General features: G+C 33.1%; 3 protein-coding genes across 4 annotated transcripts; 1 reads left to right on the plus strand and 2 right to left on the minus strand.

The window, feature by feature from the left end:
- Positions 1 to 4985: 4985 nt before the first annotated feature.
- On the plus strand, positions 4986 to 8871 carry LOC122584752 (U6 snRNA phosphodiesterase). Its single transcript, XM_043756807.1, has 6 exons — positions 4986 to 5246; positions 5336 to 5428; positions 6449 to 6698; positions 7333 to 7429; positions 7540 to 7605; positions 8604 to 8871. The coding sequence occupies exons 1-6, from the start codon at positions 5099 to 5101 to the stop codon at positions 8799 to 8801; spliced, it is 852 nt and encodes a 283-aa protein (XP_043612742.1). The 5' UTR covers positions 4986 to 5098; the 3' UTR covers positions 8802 to 8871.
- Positions 8872 to 10477: 1606 nt separating this feature from the next.
- On the minus strand, positions 10478 to 11703 carry LOC122584829 (receptor-like protein EIX2). Of its 2 annotated transcripts, XM_043756894.1 has the most exons (4): positions 11230 to 11703; positions 11011 to 11109; positions 10808 to 10901; positions 10478 to 10768 (listed from the first exon to the last, which is right to left on the minus strand). In XM_043756894.1, the coding sequence occupies exons 1-3, from the start codon at positions 11657 to 11659 to the stop codon at positions 10837 to 10839; spliced, it is 594 nt and encodes a 197-aa protein (XP_043612829.1). In that variant the 5' UTR covers positions 11660 to 11703; the 3' UTR covers positions 10478 to 10768; positions 10808 to 10836. The 2 variants fall into 2 exon arrangements, with proteins under 2 accessions (XP_043612829.1, XP_043612828.1); XM_043756893.1 differs by having other exon boundaries at positions 10478 to 10901.
- On the minus strand, positions 11694 to 14409 carry LOC122588845 (receptor-like protein EIX1). Its single transcript, XM_043761063.1, has 3 exons — positions 13233 to 14409; positions 11825 to 13131; positions 11694 to 11717 (listed from the first exon to the last, which is right to left on the minus strand). The coding sequence occupies exons 1-3, from the start codon at positions 14407 to 14409 to the stop codon at positions 11694 to 11696; spliced, it is 2508 nt and encodes an 835-aa protein (XP_043616998.1).
- Positions 14410 to 19562: the final 5153 nt, after the last annotated feature.

A 19562-nucleotide genomic window follows, 5' to 3' on the forward strand; every position in this document is an offset into this window, starting at 1 on the left:
CGAAAGTTTAAATTAAATTGTAATCCAAATGCGTTTTCTCTCTCAATTTTGTTTTTCTTTTATTTCAAAATTTGATGAAGTTTTTCTATAGAAAAAATCGATGGAATCTAAGATATACAATTTTAACCCGAGTTTATTCCGAGGTATGTTTATATTTAAGATTGTATTGTGTTTCTTAAATATATTAACTTTTTTAAGACATCTTATCACCACTTTAAGCATTTGTCTAAAATTTTCACAATCAAAATGAGAAAATAAAGCAACTATAGATTTATTGCTATTAAGTTGTATGAGTTTTGTTGGACACACACAAGGTGTTTGATAAACTGTTATGAAATTGAACATCATGTATGGTTCAAAAAGTCACTTATTTTTATATATTAATTGATTATAGATGATCTGTTTGCTTACTATAGTCTACTTAGGTTTACATGTTACTTACTATGTATGAGATATATGGTCACAAGGACATAATGATATATAGGCTCTTTAATTAGTCCTTCCTATTGCCTTCATATTTAATCTTCTATGTTTTCTTTGTCGACTGTAGTTCGAGCCTTCTTAAAGGGAATTTTGTCTTGCAGACGTACGGATGATGTTGTATTTGTTTAGTCTATTGCAAAAAGAGTTATATTTGTTTGAAAGTTTGGTGCATATATCATAGAAATGGTTGCTTCCTAGACAAAAGGACTATGCACAAACATTGATCAAAGACATTTTCATAGTCACAATGATTATGATGCATCTGAGCATGTCAAACTAGAGGAGAAACATTAAGAAGCTTGGAGCGTAATTGATGTTGGGACTGATAAATGGTATGCTTCTTTATGAGCTTGCTAAGTAGGGGTATATGTAATATTCATTTATACCTTTAATATTGAACTCTACAATATTCAACTTTTTTTTCAAAAATATTGAAGGAAGAATACATTGAACTCTACAATATGCTTACTTGACAATTTTGCTTTTTCGTTGAGTAGCATCTTTATTTGCATAATTTTACTAAATATACTTTATAATTACTAACGACTAAAAATAAGCAAATACAACATAGAGTTGCATAGGTACGTCGTATTCTATTATGTATGTTGGATATAAATCTCATTATCGATTACACTCGCCTCAACATGACTAATGAAGCCTATGGATTTGGCAATGTTATTGTCTTTCATTCTTTGACTAACAAAAAGAAGTTAATTCACTTCATTAACAATGAGTCTTTCAAAAACAAAATTTCATTAACAAGAAAAAAAAATTAAAAAAAAATTGATAATGCTAATACGGCATCTTTCCCATTTACAACTGATTGCACAAACTTCATTAACAATGATTATGATAATAGACGTCATCCATGTTTTTTACTTAATAAACTTGTTTGAGGATTTTTTTTTTCCTACTTTACAGATTTAGGGAGGCTAAACCATCGTTGGATATGTAAAGAATGGGTTGGCGGCGTTATATTTTAGTCTTTTATACAATCTGGTCTTAAGGTTTTTGTTTTTAGTTTTTTAAAAGTTTTTCATATATAGACCCAATTATATGAAAGTGGGATGATATTGCCAACCAGAGTCTCTAACTTGGTAGCTAACAGATTTCATTATGGTATTTTTGTAGCATCCAAATTGATGTTTGGGTAAGTACATCAGATGCATAAGATTTTGAAGGTGATGGTCTGCAAAGTCAGCCTACGTAATAATCAAGAGCATTCCCTTCAGGTTGGTCAGAGACCGTCTACCATTTTTTAATTAGATTCTAGATGGCAGCAGCAACAGAATAATGACCGAGAAGAGGTGGTTTTCTATTTCTTCAGCAATGTTACAAACTGGACCAACTGATAAAGGTGTATCAATGTTTCCAAGGGTTAGATAATGGTGGTTGGTATGGAGTTAACATCTCAAGGTGATAATGTTAAGTTTAGTTGGTGCAATTTTATTCCATCTAAGAAGTTTTGGGGTAGATTGTGGTGGTGGGCAAGCTGTTCAAAGCACATATTAACACAATTTTTTTTTATATAACTACATTTGATACACATCATTCAATGTATCTCAAGAGGATCTACAAGTAGTGATTTAAGCAATGAAAACAATGCCTTCAGGTTCATCAAAAGAGGTTAAATATGATGATCGAGATCTGGATATCATAGGCTCAAGTTTAAAGGAGTGTCTAAATGTTCATCAAATGAAATTCCAAAAGCTAGAAAAGTTTTAAATACTTTTGATGACCATAGCTTCCATGTTTTATGTTTGATGTTTTTATGCAATGTTTTAACTTTTATATTGTTTCGTTAGATTGTTTGGCTACTGCATGTATTACTTTTGAGAGTATTTATGGATCTTCAAGATGTGTACTATTGTTTCTTCATGATTATTGAATTGAATAAATGCTATGGTTGGTCGAACAAAAGCACTTGTGGGTTATTTACATGCGATAATAACATTAATGGGGCGACTATTTATTATCAAGATAGATTAGTTTGAGTATTAGTTTGAGTATGAAGATGTGAAACATAGAAGTTGTAATTGGTTTAAGATTATTCAAATAATAAAAAAAGTTTTTTATATTTGGGATTAGTATTTTAGAATGTAAACAACTTTACACGAATAGTTATAGTGTGTATCGAACTTCAATCACGTGTATTGTATGTAATAAACTTTCAAATCTTGTGCATTGTATGTATCCGAGTATATGTGGCAACCATATAATCTGTCATTTGTCAAGTTTTGATTGGTTGAATACATACAATGCACAGGATTTGAAAGTTCATTACATACAATACACAAAATTAAAGTTTGATACACACTATAACAATTCGTGTAAAGTTGTTTACATTATTGGGTACCAATCCCTTTATATTTTGATACTCATGCCCGGGTAATCACCCGGGTAATCACCCGGGTTGATTAACTAGTACACATATATAATAGGAGTAACAATTAACCCAATCAAGTCTATATCAAAAATTAACCCCAGCTGATTTGTTAGTCAAACATGAAGATCATGATCATCATTTTCAAACATGATAAAGTCAAAAATGGAAGTCATATTTCTTCCAATGATAACATGTACTGCAACAACAAAATCAACCTGATTGTTGACAAAATCACCCAATTAATCAAATATACAATAACAATTAACCCAATTATCTTTTATGGAAATAAAAAAAGTCAACAACAAAAGTAACAACAACAACCTCGGTCGTGCTCGCGATGGTCAACGAAGACAAATCATAAACACATAGATCTATACACACATATACATATACATATGTATGAATCGTCGCCGGAAATGAAGCTCGCCGGAATTTCCCGTACGATCATCTCCGGCGGTAATCGTTGTGGCGGCTGTGGGATTTGTAAAGAAAGAAGAAGCAACATCAATTGTTGTTTTGTCTTTTCACCAGGTGCCACAACACAGCATCGCCACTACCAAAGATCGCCGGAATCGGGTTGGGATTGTGGTGGTGTGATTTGGGTTTATGGTTTTTAGGGTTTTCTTTAGAATGAAAATGATGAGATTGATGTTATTGAAAGATTAATATATACATGGTGATACCATTGTTATGGATTTGGATTGTAATTTTGTGGCGGTGGAGGTATATATACATTTTTGTAGATAACAGATAAGATATAGATTTTGAATATACGTATAGATCGATGATGATGAGGGTACTCAGAATTCAGAAACATATATATATATGTATATATATATATATGTATATATATATATTATATATATATACACACTACATTACATAGATGGTGGAATATCTATGTGGAAATGAAATTATTATGATGTGTAATATCCATGTAATCATTAAATGAAGGGTAAATTGCACAAAAGTATCTAAGTTTGTTAGTTTTTAAATTTAAGGTATTCAACTTTTTTTTTATCAATAAAAAGTATCCAAGTTTGTTAATTTTTAAATCTATGGTATTCAACTTCTTTTTACCAATAAAAGGTATTCATCTTTTCAAAACATAAAATTAAAACTTTTTCTTGACATTTTTTAATCGCGAATTTTGTTAATTTTTCTTACATGGAGGGACTACTAGGATGTTCAAAACTATCCTTATCCGAACCCATAATTCGATCTGATTTTATTTTAACACTCAAACATCCGAATTTTAGATTTTCAAACCCGTAATCTAATCCGATTTTATCCAAAAATTTACCTTAAATTTTTGTTGGATATTCGAACCCAAAATTTACCCTAATTTTTCGTATATGGCTGAACCAATAGGGTGTTTAAAAGTATCGATACCTGAACCCATAAATTGATCCGATTTTATCCAAAAATTCTTATATCCAAAATCTCGGATATCCAAAAACTCAAATATTCGATTTTTGGAATAAAATATTTTGATTTTCAGTACCGAAACTTAAAAAATTTGGACTCTATAAATTTTAACTTTTAGATATCTTATTTTATTTTTTGTTGATGATTTATTTATTCATGTTGTGTCGGTAGATAAAAAAAGCGGTAGTTCCCGAGGATTTGTAGATTCGGATGTCTAAATTTTCAGATTATGGATTTCATTATCCGAATCTGAATCCAAAAAGTTGAATATCTGATGTTCGAATATTTAAGACTTCAGATTTTTGGGTTTAGAGTAAAATCAGATCGAATTATGGGTTCAGATAAAGATAGTTTTGAACTACCTAGTGGTCCCTTCATGTATGAAAAATTAACGAAATTCGCGATTAAAAAATGTTAAGAAAAAGTTTTAATTTTATGTTTTGAAAAGATGAATACCTTTTATTGATAAAAAGAAGCTGAATACCATAAATTTAAAAATTAACAAACTTGGATACTTTTTATTGATAAAAAAAAGTTAAATACCTTAAATTTAAAAACTAGCAAACTTGAATACCTTTTTGTGCAATTTACCCTTAAATAAATTAAATAAAAATAGAAATGTGTTTCAAAAATATTTTAGTTACAAGCCCCATAAAATACGTTTTAGTTGGTTTCTTTCCCCACAATAAAACTTTTTTTTTTTTCAAACCACCGAAAAGATTTTAGTTACAAGCCGAAGGACTTTTCTACCATCAATGGAAGGCAAATAAAATAGTACTAGTAGCATTGTAAATCCAGAGAATGGAGGCACTAGTGGCATCGTACGGAGACACTTCCTCCGATTCCGAATCAGATTCCACGCCACCAGTTACCGCCGCCGACCCATCACCACCGCCAGTCACTCTTCCACCGCCGCCAATCGACCTTCTCAACCCACCAAATTCACTAGGTAACATTAACCCTATTACACATATAAAACCCTCATCTAAAATTTATTTACTTTTTATCATAATTAAAATATTATAATGTTAATTTCAGGAAATTTTGATTTTTTGGAGAGAAATACAGAAAATAGAATTCGAAGCTTTCCTCATATTGATGGCAACTATGCTTTACATGTTTATATCCCAGGTTTCCTTTTCATTTTCATATCATTTTTCTCATTTTAAATTAAAATAATTTGTACATTTTACTAGTTTCAAATTTAGGTTGCTAGTTAAGAGTCATTTTTTAGTATCTGGAGACAATTGTGTCGTGTTCGGGCTGACCCGTTTTGGATTGGTGTGTTGAATACAACTTACGTAGTTGATAGTGTCAAAAAGTTGAATCCGTAAAGTGGTTAGTCATGCGACCCGTTTGACGACCCATATTAGATAAAAATGTACATCACAAAAAACTAGTATAAGTTAGGGGTCTTGATATTTTGAATGCATACGATATATATATATATATATAGTATGGCAAAAAGCCATGAAGTGTAGAGGATCGTATAAAAGTTTCAAGATACACAATAATGTTAAAATTTATGTTATGTTATTTAGCATTTTTATTGGTAGTTTAAAACGGGTTAGAGGGGTTGTAAACGTGTTAGAAAGGCCAACCCAAAGTCCCAAATCCAACCCATATATCAACTGTGTTAGTAGTGTTGATCATTCTATTTTCGTCTCAGGTTTTTGTTGTGTCGCCCGTCATATTAGAATTGTCATCAATACTTTTTAGGGACGTTGGTAGTTTGTACATATTATTTAAACCCTTGTCATGACATGAAAATGTTAGAGAAATCTTAAATGCTGGCGGGGTATGCTGCTGAAATTGCAAAGAGTGAGCCTCTTTAGAGGAAAATAGAACATAGTAGACTTTTGTAGTTCTGATATTCTGATATATATACATCTGTGAAATTCACTTGTAATATTAGTTCCAAGAAGTTTTTTTTGCACATATAGGTGCATACATGTGTATAGATACATCCTCCACTTCTCATGTAGTCATGTTCTTAGGTGCATACGTGTGTATAGATACATCCTCTTGGAGTCTTGGAGCTATGCTGATGTCGTTTTTTGCATGTTTAGCAAATTATTGTAATGCAAGAATTTGTTTTTTAGTCTTTTCTCTACATTTGAGAATGACTGATATATCCTGCTTATACAACAGTCGTTATACCATCCGAAAGAAAGAAGGAGCTGGCCCTGTTTTTGAAGAAAGCCACATCATTTGTACCAGGACTTCATGTTGTAGATATTGATGTTCCACTACATATACTGGTAAAAGACGATGAGAAGCTAGTACAAGCTGCCTTGGGGAGGGAATTTCATATTAGTCTTGGAAGAACGGTTCCGATACGTGTGCATCAGATAGATTCAGTAGTTGCAATGCTTCGTCAGAAGCTTCAGTTTCAAAAACGGTCCGAACATATCCCAAAATACATCAACTCTTTGCTTTTACAGTCTTTTAACCAGAGGTAGCAAGATGGGTGGGTCACACGGGTCGGCTAATGGGTAACTGGTGACTACTTAAAACTAGGTTGAAATAGCCAAACAGGTCAATCTTTGTAAGGGTTCAAAGGATACAGTCTGGTCCAGGTTAGTCTCTGCTGACCTAGCCATTTTCTGCCAGGTTTATAAACTTCTATTAATACCTTTTTGTCAACTAAACACAAAAACAAAATGATCAGAATCATAATCTTGATCTATTAATCAAACGGGTTGGGACTTGGGAGTTGTATGCATTAAATTTAATTGACCCACGTGACCAGTCCCCATTTCTTTTTCTTCTATTTGACCTATTAGTCCCGTTTAAGAGTAATCGCACTCCAAGTTGACTAATTCATAAGCTAAAGTGGCGAAATTGTCACATTAAGTTAAAACGTTTATAAGAATTTTCTCTTATCTTGGAATTAGTTCATTTATAGTTTGTCCAATTTGACTAGTTCATAAGCTAAAGTGGCGAAACTGTCACATTAAGTTAAAACGTTTATAAGAATTTTCTCTTACTTTGGAATTAGTTCATTTATAGTTTTTGTATGATGTTGAAAACAGGTATTTGATTAATTTTGATAAGTGGGAGGTCTTTGTCAATGATGATCAGACACGCACGTTTCTTTCAGTTGAGATTACAACCGGTGGCCTAGCTGAGGTATAGGTTTTCCCTTCTTTTTTTTGTGTGTAATTTTTTTATAAAAAAAATACTCTGAAAACTTACAGCTGTTGTATGAATGTTTAACGTTTATTGCATTTTTGTACCAGGTAACGAAACAGATTCAAGGTGTTAATGAGGTTTATAAGTTGCACAATCTTCCTGAATTTTACAAGGTTAGTGTTCATAGAGCATTCAGCAAACACTTTGCAGCTTGTCCGCCCTTTAAGTTTTTAGTAAATATCTAACGCGTTTGATTATGGATTAGTAGTAGGCTTTGTGCTATATTTAACTTACTTGACTTGTTCCCTCATAGCTATCATCAAATTATATCTATTTTTATGAGTTGGCCCATTTGACCTGTCTGAGATAAAACACACTCCAAATCCACCTAATGATTAGTAAATTGATTGAAATTGCCAGCTCTAAGAGAGACTTATGGTTTGATTCTTGCTGAATCCTCTCCCAGCTTCTTTCTTACTTCCTATATGGTATATCACAAAGAAGAGATACACCCTGGTACCTGGGGGTGTTTAGATTTCACGGGATTCGGAATTGAATTTCTTGATTGAATTAAAAAAAGGATTTTAAATCATTACAATCCCATGAAATTCCTTGTTTGAGATTTTGAAATCCTTGGGGGTTAAAAGGTTTTAAATTATTGTGAACAAAATGGTTTTCTTTGACCATTTATGACATAATTATAACTTCCTATTCGTTATCGCAAAATATATATTGTTACTTGGTTTCTGGAAAAGATTAACCGGTTTAAACACCACAGAATACTTAATTTTACCTCATTGCTCTATGATTTTGTTCCTCGTATTACATCGGTGTTTCTTATTTAAATTTGATGGAAAAAGCGAATGATCTACGAGCCAAAAAAATTACAAAGAGAAGATTAGAGAACAATTTTGTCATCTTCAAGTTTCTTAAAGAAAATGCCAACAAATAGTTTCAAATCCGAGTAATTCATACCCCTTGGAATTTAAAATCTCATGGGATTTCAAATCCTTATATTTGAAATCCATGAACCAAACACCCTTTAGGACTTTAACGTAAGATAAACTTATCCTCTTCTTGCAATTTCACATTCTTTGGATTTTGAGGAACTGGCATCAAATTTAGCATGAATATTTTACATGATTCGTTAAGAAAGAATGTTTTGTAACAGGATCCTCGACCTCATATATCTATAGCTTGGGCTGTTGGTGATATCAGTCAATCTCTACAGAGAGCAGTCGAAGGAGAAATGAGGAAATACAATCTTGGAGGATCATCATCGAGGTCTATGTTTACCTGCAAATTCGGTAATATTGTTTGTAAAGTAGGTAATAAAACCTATAATATATGCGGATCTCAAGGACAATGAACATTTAACTTTTAATGCACCAAAACCTTGAGAACCAAATGTAATGTGGTTATGTTTACTTTCTTTTCCACCTGGGCTTTTTTTTTTCTTCGTTCCAGTAACATTACGATGCAAATCGTAGCATATCGTGATAGTTAAATCTACTTGTCTTTGATTTTGGTCCATATATAATTGGTAATTATAATTTTCTTTGATCCTACTCCAACAGTAACATACTAACATCTTTATTCTTATGTGAACAAGGAGGTCAAATTTTTATTGCTTTTATATTTTGTATTTGACTTATCGTCACAACCCTTTTGTTGCTCACCTACCATTGATTCATCAACGACCTCCGTGTGTTGCTAGACCGTTGCGCTTTGGCTCTTATTGCAACCAAATTTCTGGGGTCTACGTACAGTCATCTGCTTTTAATGCAATATGTTTTGGGCCTAGATCTCTACCTAATCTCACAAGTTTCTTCTTTTCTTACCTCCCAAAATTACAAATCAACTTATCTCACGAAATGTTATTTTTGCTCTATATTAAGGGCACAATTTTTTTTTTTCCTAATATAATTGCCAGGTTGGGAGAGTAAACATGTATGAAAAACCTTGTTGAACTTGTTTGGCACGAGGCTATTATTAACCCTTGTTCATTGCACTGTTGGAGCCACACGAATAACCCTTTTGACTGCAATATCCAGTCACAAAGAAACTCAAACAAGAAACCCTTTACTGTTGTCTTTTCCTAGCTTGCAGAAAAAGATCCCTGCCTACTTCCGTAGCAGTTGAATTCTTAAATGCACTCTAACTTCAAATGAAGCAACAAGGAATCCTTTAGAAAACTACAATTACGGCCATAAATGAATTGGGATGAATAGCTCATAAATCGTTTGACAGGAAGTTCTTTCATTTTGTTTGTCTAGTTGAACGAATGAACGTGAACAAAAAAATCGTTTCATCTAGTTAAATGAAGGATTAAACATAAATGAAAATAAACATGACATGTGTATAAAACATTGTATGCTCGTGTATGTTTGTGTTTTTATAGTCATACATTTACCTCTAAAGGGTGAGTGAAAGAAATTATTTTCTTAAGAAACACATATCGTCCCATTCCCGTTCATTTTAATGTTCGTGTTCGTTTATTTGTTTGTATAAACTTAAACGAAAAAACACGAGCACAAATTCGCTTTCCTTCAAGTGTTCGTATTCGTTCTTTTTGTTCGACTAAACTTAAATGAACGAACATGAACAAGCTATGTTTCATGTTCGTTTGGTTTGTTTAGAGTCCTAACCATATACCTTGTTCTTGCTATGATTTACTGGGAAACAAGAACCTCACAAATAACCCTTGAGCTGATGGAACTCAGCTGCTGCAAGTGTACACTCGAAAAAACAAGTAAAACATGAAAGAAAGAAGGATTTGCAGAATATTAAACCCTCTATTAACAACCAAATAATCGTTTTCTGAATCTACAGATCGGGTTTAATTTTAACCCCTCTATACATATATATATTTATAGTTGGGAAACTTCTCTAATCTTTAGCTCAGCGACGAAGTGCATACGGTGACAATATCAGGCGTCACAAAATCCTCTTTTACTTGGCCAGTATTCTAACCAGCAAGTTATATATCCAAAATTACCATAATAATAGTCATTACATATATAATAGCATTTACACCTACAAATAGAACTTATCATAACCCTTGATAATTAATAAATGTATAACTATACACTGAAAGGTATCAGTATCCGTACTGTACAGAAATATCTATATACATAATACACTCAATGTATTGCCTTATTCATGCTCTTCCGGTCAGAATACTATATGCATGTACACTAACCTATATATTGTTTCTCTTATTCTAGCTAATGTATATATATATAGCACCTGAAGAACGATATATCTACGTATAATTAATCATCCAAATCGTTTGCAGAACCATTACTCGTATTATTTTAACATGTATGAATATCAATGCTAATCTAATTTAGCGACATATGTTCTAACTGATCATATCATTGTGATTTAATCAATCAATCATATCACTGAATTGAGTGAGCCATCGAGCTAGCTTCATAATTAGATGACTCCGCCTGCTGTTTAGAGCCTGCAGTTAAACAAAAGCTCATGCTGTAATACCGGCATAAACTGGATATTCATATATCATAGAGAATAAATGAAAGTTAACTAAATTTTATTTTCGCCGTTTTACTAACCTTCTGGTTGATCTATTATATACTGCGACAGATCATATCGTTGAGCGTGATCGCTTGAGCTAAGAACTATTTGGGGCGGTGGCCTGTGCATTCTAAAGCCTACAAGTTACAAACCGCATGAGGAAATTAGAATCCCCTATTTTTTTTTTTTTATATATATAAAATCAAAGTGGTCCTCGCTATAGGTTAAACTAGAATTCCTCCTAGCTAAGTACTTACAGCGGAATATGCGAAGAAGCAAATCTTGAAGCTTGATCCTCATCTTGCCAAGAAGATGATAATATGCATTTCTCCATTGTTCACTAACTAGCAACGGGACAATGATGATCCAAAAACCAACAACCAACCCAACGAGTGTAAATATCACCAGGGTCCAATCTATGCCATTAGAATCATCTTGATTGTCGTCATCAGATCCTTTGGTATCAACATCATTTGGTACACACGCTGGAAGAGGATCGCCACAAAGTGCATTTCCCGTGAAACTAGTCTTATCGAAGGTTTGAAGTTGAGGGCCGGTTGGGATTTTCCCTTCAAGATTGTTGTACGAAACGTTCAACGAATTTAAAGAAGTTAACCTTGACAAGCTCAAAGGAAACTTTCCTTCAAGATGGTTCTCAGACAGATCCAAAGATTCAAGCTTTGTCATTTTGCTGAATGTGTTGGGAATACTTCCTGTTAAATCATTTTGTGACAAATTTAGGTACCTTAAGCCAGAAAGTGCGACAAGTTCATTAGGAATAGACCCGGAAAAATTGTTATGTGAAAGGTCTATTGTCGTCACTAGATAAAGAATATTTCTATATGTTGAAACTCGACCCTTTGTCACCAACGATGCAGTCCCCAGAACTTGATTTTGGAAAAGCGAATCATAAAGCAGAAATGGACTTGAGATCTCTTCACTTCCAGAAATGACACTGAAGTTTGTAAAACATGTCGGTAGGTCCCCAGAAAGATCATTATGAGAAAGATCCATGATCTGAATAGAACTGAGACGACATATTTCATTTGGTATTTTACCCTCTAGCTTGTTTGAACTAAGACTTAGAAGCTTTAGACTTGTATTGTCTCTCCCTATTGATCCCGGTATTCTTCCATTAAGCTCGTTTTCTGCAAGCTCAATTATTATTAAGGTCTTGGAATTCATTAAAGACACCGGTAAGTTCCCAAATAGCTTGTTGCCGCGCATATCCAATGCTAACAAAGAAGGAAGATTTCCTATCGAGGGTGGAATTATACCAGAAAATTTGTTTTTCTCTAGGTTCAAGAAAACTAGAGACTCCCAATTCATCCAACAATCTGGAATACCTCCTGACATGTTATTGTTTGCTAAATTAAGAACACTTAATTGTCTCGGTTCTTGGATGCCAGAACACAAGAACTGATTTAGCGATCCTGAAAGAGAATTGTTCGAAATATCTAGGAAACTCAAGTCGGGTTTATTGAAAAACCCAGGTAATACACCAAGTATTTGATTGTCACTCAGATCTAGTACTCCTCCGGGTGTAAGAAAACTAACATCTCCCAACTTTCCTTGAATGTTATTGTGGGATATATTCAAGTATCTTACACTACTCGATAATTGTAACCAATTCCAATCAGGAATGATGTCAGATATGTTTGAGCTGGATAAGTCTAACTCAGTTAGGTCTGTTTGTGTTTTAATCCACGATGGAAACCGAAGGCCTAGACTGCAAGAACCTACTCTTAAAACATCAAGATGGAATGGCGGATTCCAGTTAGCATTTAGCTTAAAGACTAACTTATTGTCCCCAATCCACAAAGTTTTCAAGGCTGTTAGATTGAAGAAGTGTTTTTCAGTTAAAACACCCTCTAATGAATTGTGATGAAGAGCTAAAAATTCCAGGTTCCCCAGTCGTCCAACACTTTCGGGAAGACTTGCATTTAAATTATTGGATGAAAGATCCACGAAAGTCAAAGACGATAAATCACCAATTGTATATGGGATTGGACCCGAGAGTTGATTTAACATGAGTTGACATGTTTTCAAGAGTGACAAACTTCCTAATGAATCTGGAATGGTCCCTGTTAACTGATTGTAAGAAAGATCAATGCTTCCTAGATTCTTCACTCTTCCTAGTTTTTCAGGTAGTCGACCAACTAGATTAGAATTGCCACGTAAAGCTAATAACTCTAGTTTGGGTGACTCACATTCACAAAATCTATCAAGAAGTTCCGACACATTTCCAAAATAAGGTTACCTTGGAGATCAAGGTGTTTTAAATTACATAGATTACTTAAAGACGTAGGTATCTCCTCAACCATCTTATTGTTGGCTAAGTCGAGATGAACAATCAAAGACAAGTTTTTTAGGCTTCCAAGAAGCGGCGCAGAAATATTGCAGTTACTAACATCAAGAAAACGAAGATTAGTTAAGCTCGGCAAACCTTTTAGCAACCATGAAGAGTTCATAAATGTGTTACTTGAAACACGGAGAGAGCTCAAAGAAGGCATGCTATGGAAACCACCATGAATTCCGGTATCTAGACCATGAAAATAACAGCCAGTAAGATCTAATACATCTAAACTACGTAGACTAAAAATCCACCCGGGCAACAAACTATCAAAGAGGTTATCCGAAAGATCTAGGACAGTCAGGGAAGTAAAATCAACACTAGTTTGATTATTATGAATTTGAGTTAACCCACATGAAGGAAGATGTAGTTCTAGCAAAGAAGGAAGTGTACTAATCACCTCTAACCAATCTGAAGCGTCTACAAGGCCAATTCGACCCATATTTAGGTGTTCCAACGATTTGAGACTACGTAACCATTCCAAGCTACTTGAATGAAGATCCCAAAAAAAGGAAACACTGTAAAGATCTAGCACACGTAACGTAGAAAGATTTCCTAGGTGGTGAGGGATGTCCCCACCGAATTGCGAACTTGAGATGTTAAGATAGGTCAAATTCTTAAACGAGCCAATGAACGATGGTATTGAGGTTAAGTTAAAATCGTTACAGCTCAAGTCTAGGTACCTGAGTTGTGTTAAGTTGATCAAAGCAGGACTTATGGTTCCTCCTAACATTTGTTTTGATGCTTCTAAAAGTTCATTTTCCGTGTCATAAGATCCATGACAATGGCCACTAATTCCATCATCAGGTCCACGAAGGTGAATCTCGTGGACGTGACCAGTGGAATTGTCACAGACCACACCGGACCAACTGCAACAATCTTTGCCAAGCCATGATGATAGACGGTTGGAACGATCAATGAGATCGTTCTTGAGCTGGATAAGAGCCAATCGTTCGGTGGGTATACAAAGTACAGGATCAGAGTTATGATTACAAAGACAAAAGGTGGAAAGTGATGAAACAAAGAGAAATAGCCAAAGGCAATATAAGGAAGAAGAGAAAGGAAGAGGTTTAAGAGCTTTCATTATTGTACTGATGATGTATGCAAAAAGTTAAATGAGGTTTAAGGCCTTAGATTGCATATAGTTTCGTATATATACATTAATTACTCAACGATAATGGATAACAAATGTAACTAGAAACATGACTAATTAATCCATAAAATATTTGGCACATGAATTATAATGATTTTTAAATTTATCTTCTCCACTAATCTTGGTATGTATCTCACTATTTCTCTGTGTTTTCTCTATGAAATTTTAAGGACGGAAAAATATACGTTATAAATAATTTCGGTTATTATAGTATATTAATTAAGGGAAGATGTTTAAATATATTAGTAGAAAAGATTAAAAGTTAATGCCAATGGGGTTGGTGACTGATTGGTAAGATCTATGATCTTTGGATGTATCAATACAACACAAGGAAAATCCCATAGTTTACGAGATTTTCCGCCCCTCTCTAAGTTCCGAAAACCACCTAAAAAGGATACCGATGTCAGTCCCATTTGATCGATACCAAGATCAGAGGTGGACCAAGACGGGATCAAAACTTTTTGCTCATCCCTAATAGCAATTACCAAATTTAAACACTTTTATCATTTTTTACACTAAAATTCTAGTTTATTGGTTCACAGTCTATATTAGTATTAAAATCATATTATATAATTAAATTAGAAATTAAAATTCTAGTTTATTGGTTCACAGAATTAAAAAGGAAATTATAAAAGCTAAATTTTCAGTTTTTAAAACTTATAACGAATTTGTAAACACATGAGTAAAAACTAATTACAAAATCATAAACAAAAACAAAATTCCCTTCTTTGCAACCTGATAAAAACATACACAATATTATACACAAAAGAATGAGATTTTTTTTTCTTTTCTAATTACAGTTGGATTAAAGAAAAAATTTAAAATAAATACATATACAATAACAACACGGTGGCGGGTACACCAATGCCTTTAACTCATGACGTTAAAATTTTAGCGTATTAGATAGAAAATCGAGATCAATATGCCTAGCGTGAAAGACGGTCTAAGCCTCTAAGGTTTAGATTGATTATTAAAGTCTACTTTGGTTAATTTTTTGGTTATCAAAAAAACCATGACCCGAAGTACTTGGATTTTGGGTTGAAGACAAAATTAGGATATGACACCTACAATGACGACCAATGTGACTTATCAAAAAATTTAGAAACTTGGATACGACAGGTTCACACAAATTGCTTGGCATATATCGTCCTGCGTCTAATCAATGTGCCTTCTCAGGCGAAACTTTTCTACTCATCAAAATGGACCATGACACCTCATAATAATGTTCACATGGATGTACGTACTAAGAATCGAAGACCAAGACTTTTCTTAACAGTGACGTACAACTATGCCACATATCTGACATTCGTAATAAAGGAAATTATTTTCCATAAGATGTTTCTATGTAGAGATATATAATACTCCCTCCGTCCCATTTTAATTGTCCTATATAATACTCAATCCAATCATATATATTATATCAAGTGTTATATAACAAAAATAAAACTATTTACGCTCAAAGTTGAAACAAAAAGACTCAAAAAGTCAAAATAGGACACTTAATATGGGACGGAGGGAGTATGTTTTTTAGCCTGCGAAGAGCTTGGGCTCGGATTTTATTAAAAAAATGAGCTTTTCACAGTACTATGCAATGATTTATTAGGTAAGTTGTTCAAAAGAAGTTAAAAATGATTTTATTAGGTAAAATCATATCGGACCCTGAATCAGTTCATATATACACTTAAACTAGTCTTCAAAACCGTACATTGGATGAGTAATCTCAAAATATATAAATTAAATTTTTAAATTTTTGTTGAAGTATGTTAAATAAAAACTAAATAAAATGCAAATACATGAAATACAAGTTAAAGAACGAAATATATGAAGATTAACTCCATATCAATATCGATTTCAGTTAACCTCTTTTTTTTCAACTTCTTTTTTATTGGAAAATTCATTATTTTTGTTTATTAATTTGTAATAACTAGTAATTTACAGTTTGAAGAATGAAAGAAGGACAGATGTCAGATGATGAAATAAGTGAATAAAAACAGTTGGATCTTTCGATCTGCTGAAGTTGTAACCAAATACAAATTCTTACCCATTTTTCTTAGGTTTATCTAGAACTAAATTAAAAGAGATGAATAATAATGATAATTAATAATTTAAAGTCAAATAATAATGATTAAATATGAACAATATATATATATATATATATATATATATATATAAAGCCGCTATGTTTGTTGAGTAAGTCAGAACTTTTTATTTTTATTGAAAATTCGTGAGGTAGTCGAACCTTTTTTTTGTAGAGAATTCATGAGGGTTTATTTATTAACTTGTATATATATAGGTCTCTATAATAATAGGTCTCTCTTTACTGAAAATCACTATGCATCATAAAAATCGTCGGACATCAATTGCTTCGTGAATCTTCGTGCATCAATTTAACCATGATCTAAGGGTTAGGATCTTGTCCTATTTGTTTTACTTTAATACTTGTTTTACAATACTTAACCCCTCTCTCTCTCTCTCTCTCTATATATATATATATATATATATAGTGAAGCGATCAAGATAGAAGGTCCTTAAGAAGAGAAAGGAGAAAATGTTCGTTTTTTATTTTTTAACTTGTCTTTTTTATTTTTTTCACCTTTTTCATCTTTTTTTTTTTATAATTAATTCGATCTATAAAAATTTTTTAAAAAAAGTTAAGAAAAATTCTCGAATCCGAGTTAGTGAACTATTCATATAAGATATAAGGATACTAATAAGAGGTAGCTGATGAGAGTGATAGACTAAAAGGTTATAGAAAGTGATATATCATAAGGGGTAATCGATAATAGGATGATATACCTAACGGATTCCACTCCTAATAATTTATTAGACTACATCATTACATGCTAGACACCTCTAGCACTTAATTAAACATGTATACCTTGACATAATAGATAAAGAAAACACTATACGTTGGCATAATTATTTATGGTATCTACCAATGTACACCTTAATTATTTAATTATGAATATATATTACTTTATTATGTTACTAATCGATTGATCTATGAGACTATGACTCCCTAAGTAATCTTTTTATAAAATTATTATTTTTATTATGATGTTATTATTTATGGTATATTAACATAATTAAAAAGGGTATATTTTGACAAAATATATAAAGTAAAAGTATTATTATTGTTATTAATTAAAGATGAAATAATTAAATTTGATCTAATGGTTCTAAATCAAAGATGGAATTCATCTAAGAGTTTCTATTTGTTTATGAATGAATTTAGAACCTTGTTATATATATTGGTAGATTAGTAGATATTTAGATTGAGATATCAAAAGTCATCCAAGTTGTTTTAGTTCACATGGTCTTCAAATATATGGAATTGCTAATCTATGGCCAGGTCAATTGTTTTAGTTCAAATGGTCTTCAAATAAATCAATGGAATAATAGTTTCTTGAAGAGAAACCTCTTAACCCGGGTATTTAATTACCCGGTCATCTCGAGCCGTCTTGATATTGTATAACTAGTCTGTAGGATCAGCCCCTAGTTACACTCACAAACTCATATATATATATATATATATATACAGAGGCGGTACCAAAAAAAATTCCAAAGGGGGCACACTGAAAGGACTCAACCCAAATGAAAGCGTAATTATTAAAAAAAAAAAAAAACACAAAACCTTATACTTTATACTTAGAAAAATACGGCCAATTTTCGCGAAAAATCAAAATGTTCCAATTCAAGAAAAGACACTTGGAATGTTCTTAAAATGATGTTAATAGACTACTATGCGAGTTTCAGGACCCGAAAAGATCAAACGAAGCCTCGGTAAAAAAAAGTGTAAAAATTACAGAGGAGCACTGCTCTTGTGTCCTGCAGAGGCCGTCCACAAGAGCCGTCCTCTGCACAAAGGCCGTCCTCTTCAGGTTTCGTACTTTTGACACATTGAACAACTAGAAAAATCAAAATGTTCCAATTCAAGAAAAGACACTTGAAATGTTCTTAAAATGATGTTAATAGACTACTATGCGAGTTTCAGGACCCGAAAAGATCAAACAAAGGCTTGGAAAAAAACAAGGTTCGAGATCAGTGGAGCACAACCTTTGTACAGGGCAAGAGCCGTGCTCTGAGACATAGAAGCCGTGCTCTGTGACTCAGAGGCCGTGCTTTCTGCTGTACACCAAAAACACTCCTTTTGACGTTTTTCAACATTTCGAATCAATTCCAAACATTCCCAAGCACTATTACTGACTCAAATAAGATCATATCAAGCGAACAAATGTTTCATAAGCTTATATTAGATAACGTGTACATTTCAACATAAGTAGGGCATGTTACCCATTTCATCACATAACCCAAAACTTTCATTTGACTTCCAAATTTAACAAGACTAGTTACCATCACCCAAAATGAACATGATACATAACCACAAGATTCAAAACTCCAAGATTGTATCAAGAGCCAAAGAGGTGAGATGAACTAAGCCTCTAAAACAAAAGTGTGTCATTCAACCAAGAATGACCTAATACCTTCAAATGTCTTGCAAAGGTCAACTTCAAGCTCTAACCAATTCTTCCAATTCAAACACACTAGTTCCTTCTTCCGGAACTACCTATAAAACGGGTAAACAACTAAAATATAAGCAAAGGCTTAGTGAATATATGATATGACGTATTTTATGCCCATTTCCCATAACTTAAAGTGTCGTTTAGTAAGGTTTACGAGTCGTTTTCGTATACATTTGGTGCGTTTATGGTATTTGTTAGTGTTTTAGGTGGAAAACAGGTACCTAAGCGATATTTTGCAGAAAAACGAAGTTCCTGGAGCAAAACAAGTGTTTACGGATGTTTCACGTGGCTTGTAGGTGAAGAATCGAAGAAAGTCAAGGCTGGTCAAAAGGTCAATGGTGGTCAACCTAAGAGTGCGACGCACTTTCATATGTGCGTCGCCGTTATTCGTGTCGAGGAAATAAGTGCTTCGCACTCCCTTAAATGTGCGACGCACAAATTCAATAGACGACAAGGCCAGTCAACAGAAGTCAAAGTCAAGAAAGTCAACGAGGAATGTGCGACGCACTTAGTGAAGTGCGACGCACCTGGGCGCCGAATCTGTCCACTTTTCTGCATCAT

This window comes from Erigeron canadensis, chromosome 1, assembly GCF_010389155.1.
Source record: "Erigeron canadensis isolate Cc75 chromosome 1, C_canadensis_v1, whole genome shotgun sequence".
Classification (NCBI taxonomy): Eukaryota; Viridiplantae; Streptophyta; class Magnoliopsida; order Asterales; family Asteraceae; genus Erigeron; species Erigeron canadensis.

Coding starts and splice junctions, on each gene's coding strand:
- LOC122584752 (XM_043756807.1), top strand. CDS start 5,099: ATGGAGGCACTAGTGGCATCGTACGGAGACACTTCCTCCGATTCCGAA. Junction 5,247..5,335: donor CAACCCACCAAATTCACTAG/GTAACATTAACC, acceptor TGTTAATTTCAG/GAAATTTTGATTTTTTGGAG. Junction 5,429..6,448: donor TTTACATGTTTATATCCCAG/GTTTCCTTTTCA, acceptor CTTATACAACAG/TCGTTATACCATCCGAAAGA.
- LOC122584829 (XM_043756894.1), bottom strand. CDS start 11,659: ATGACAAAGCTTGAATCTTTGGATCTGTCTGAGAACCATCTTGAAGGA. Junction 11,110..11,229: donor GCTTCTTCGCATATTCCGCT/GTAAGTACTTAG, acceptor TGTAACTTGTAG/GCTTTAGAATGCACAGGCCA. Junction 10,902..11,010: donor TATAATAGATCAACCAGAAG/GTTAGTAAAACG, acceptor GTTTAACTGCAG/GCTCTAAACAGCAGGCGGAG.
- LOC122588845 (XM_043761063.1), bottom strand. CDS start 14,409: ATGAAAGCTCTTAAACCTCTTCCTTTCTCTTCTTCCTTATATTGCCTT. Junction 13,132..13,232: donor AAAACACCTTGATCTCCAAG/GTAACCTTATTT, acceptor ATTCTAATCTAG/TTGGTCGACTACCTGAAAAA. Junction 11,718..11,824: donor CGTTGGTGACAAAGGGTCGA/GTTTCAACATAT, acceptor TTCTGGCTTAAG/GTACCTAAATTTGTCACAAA.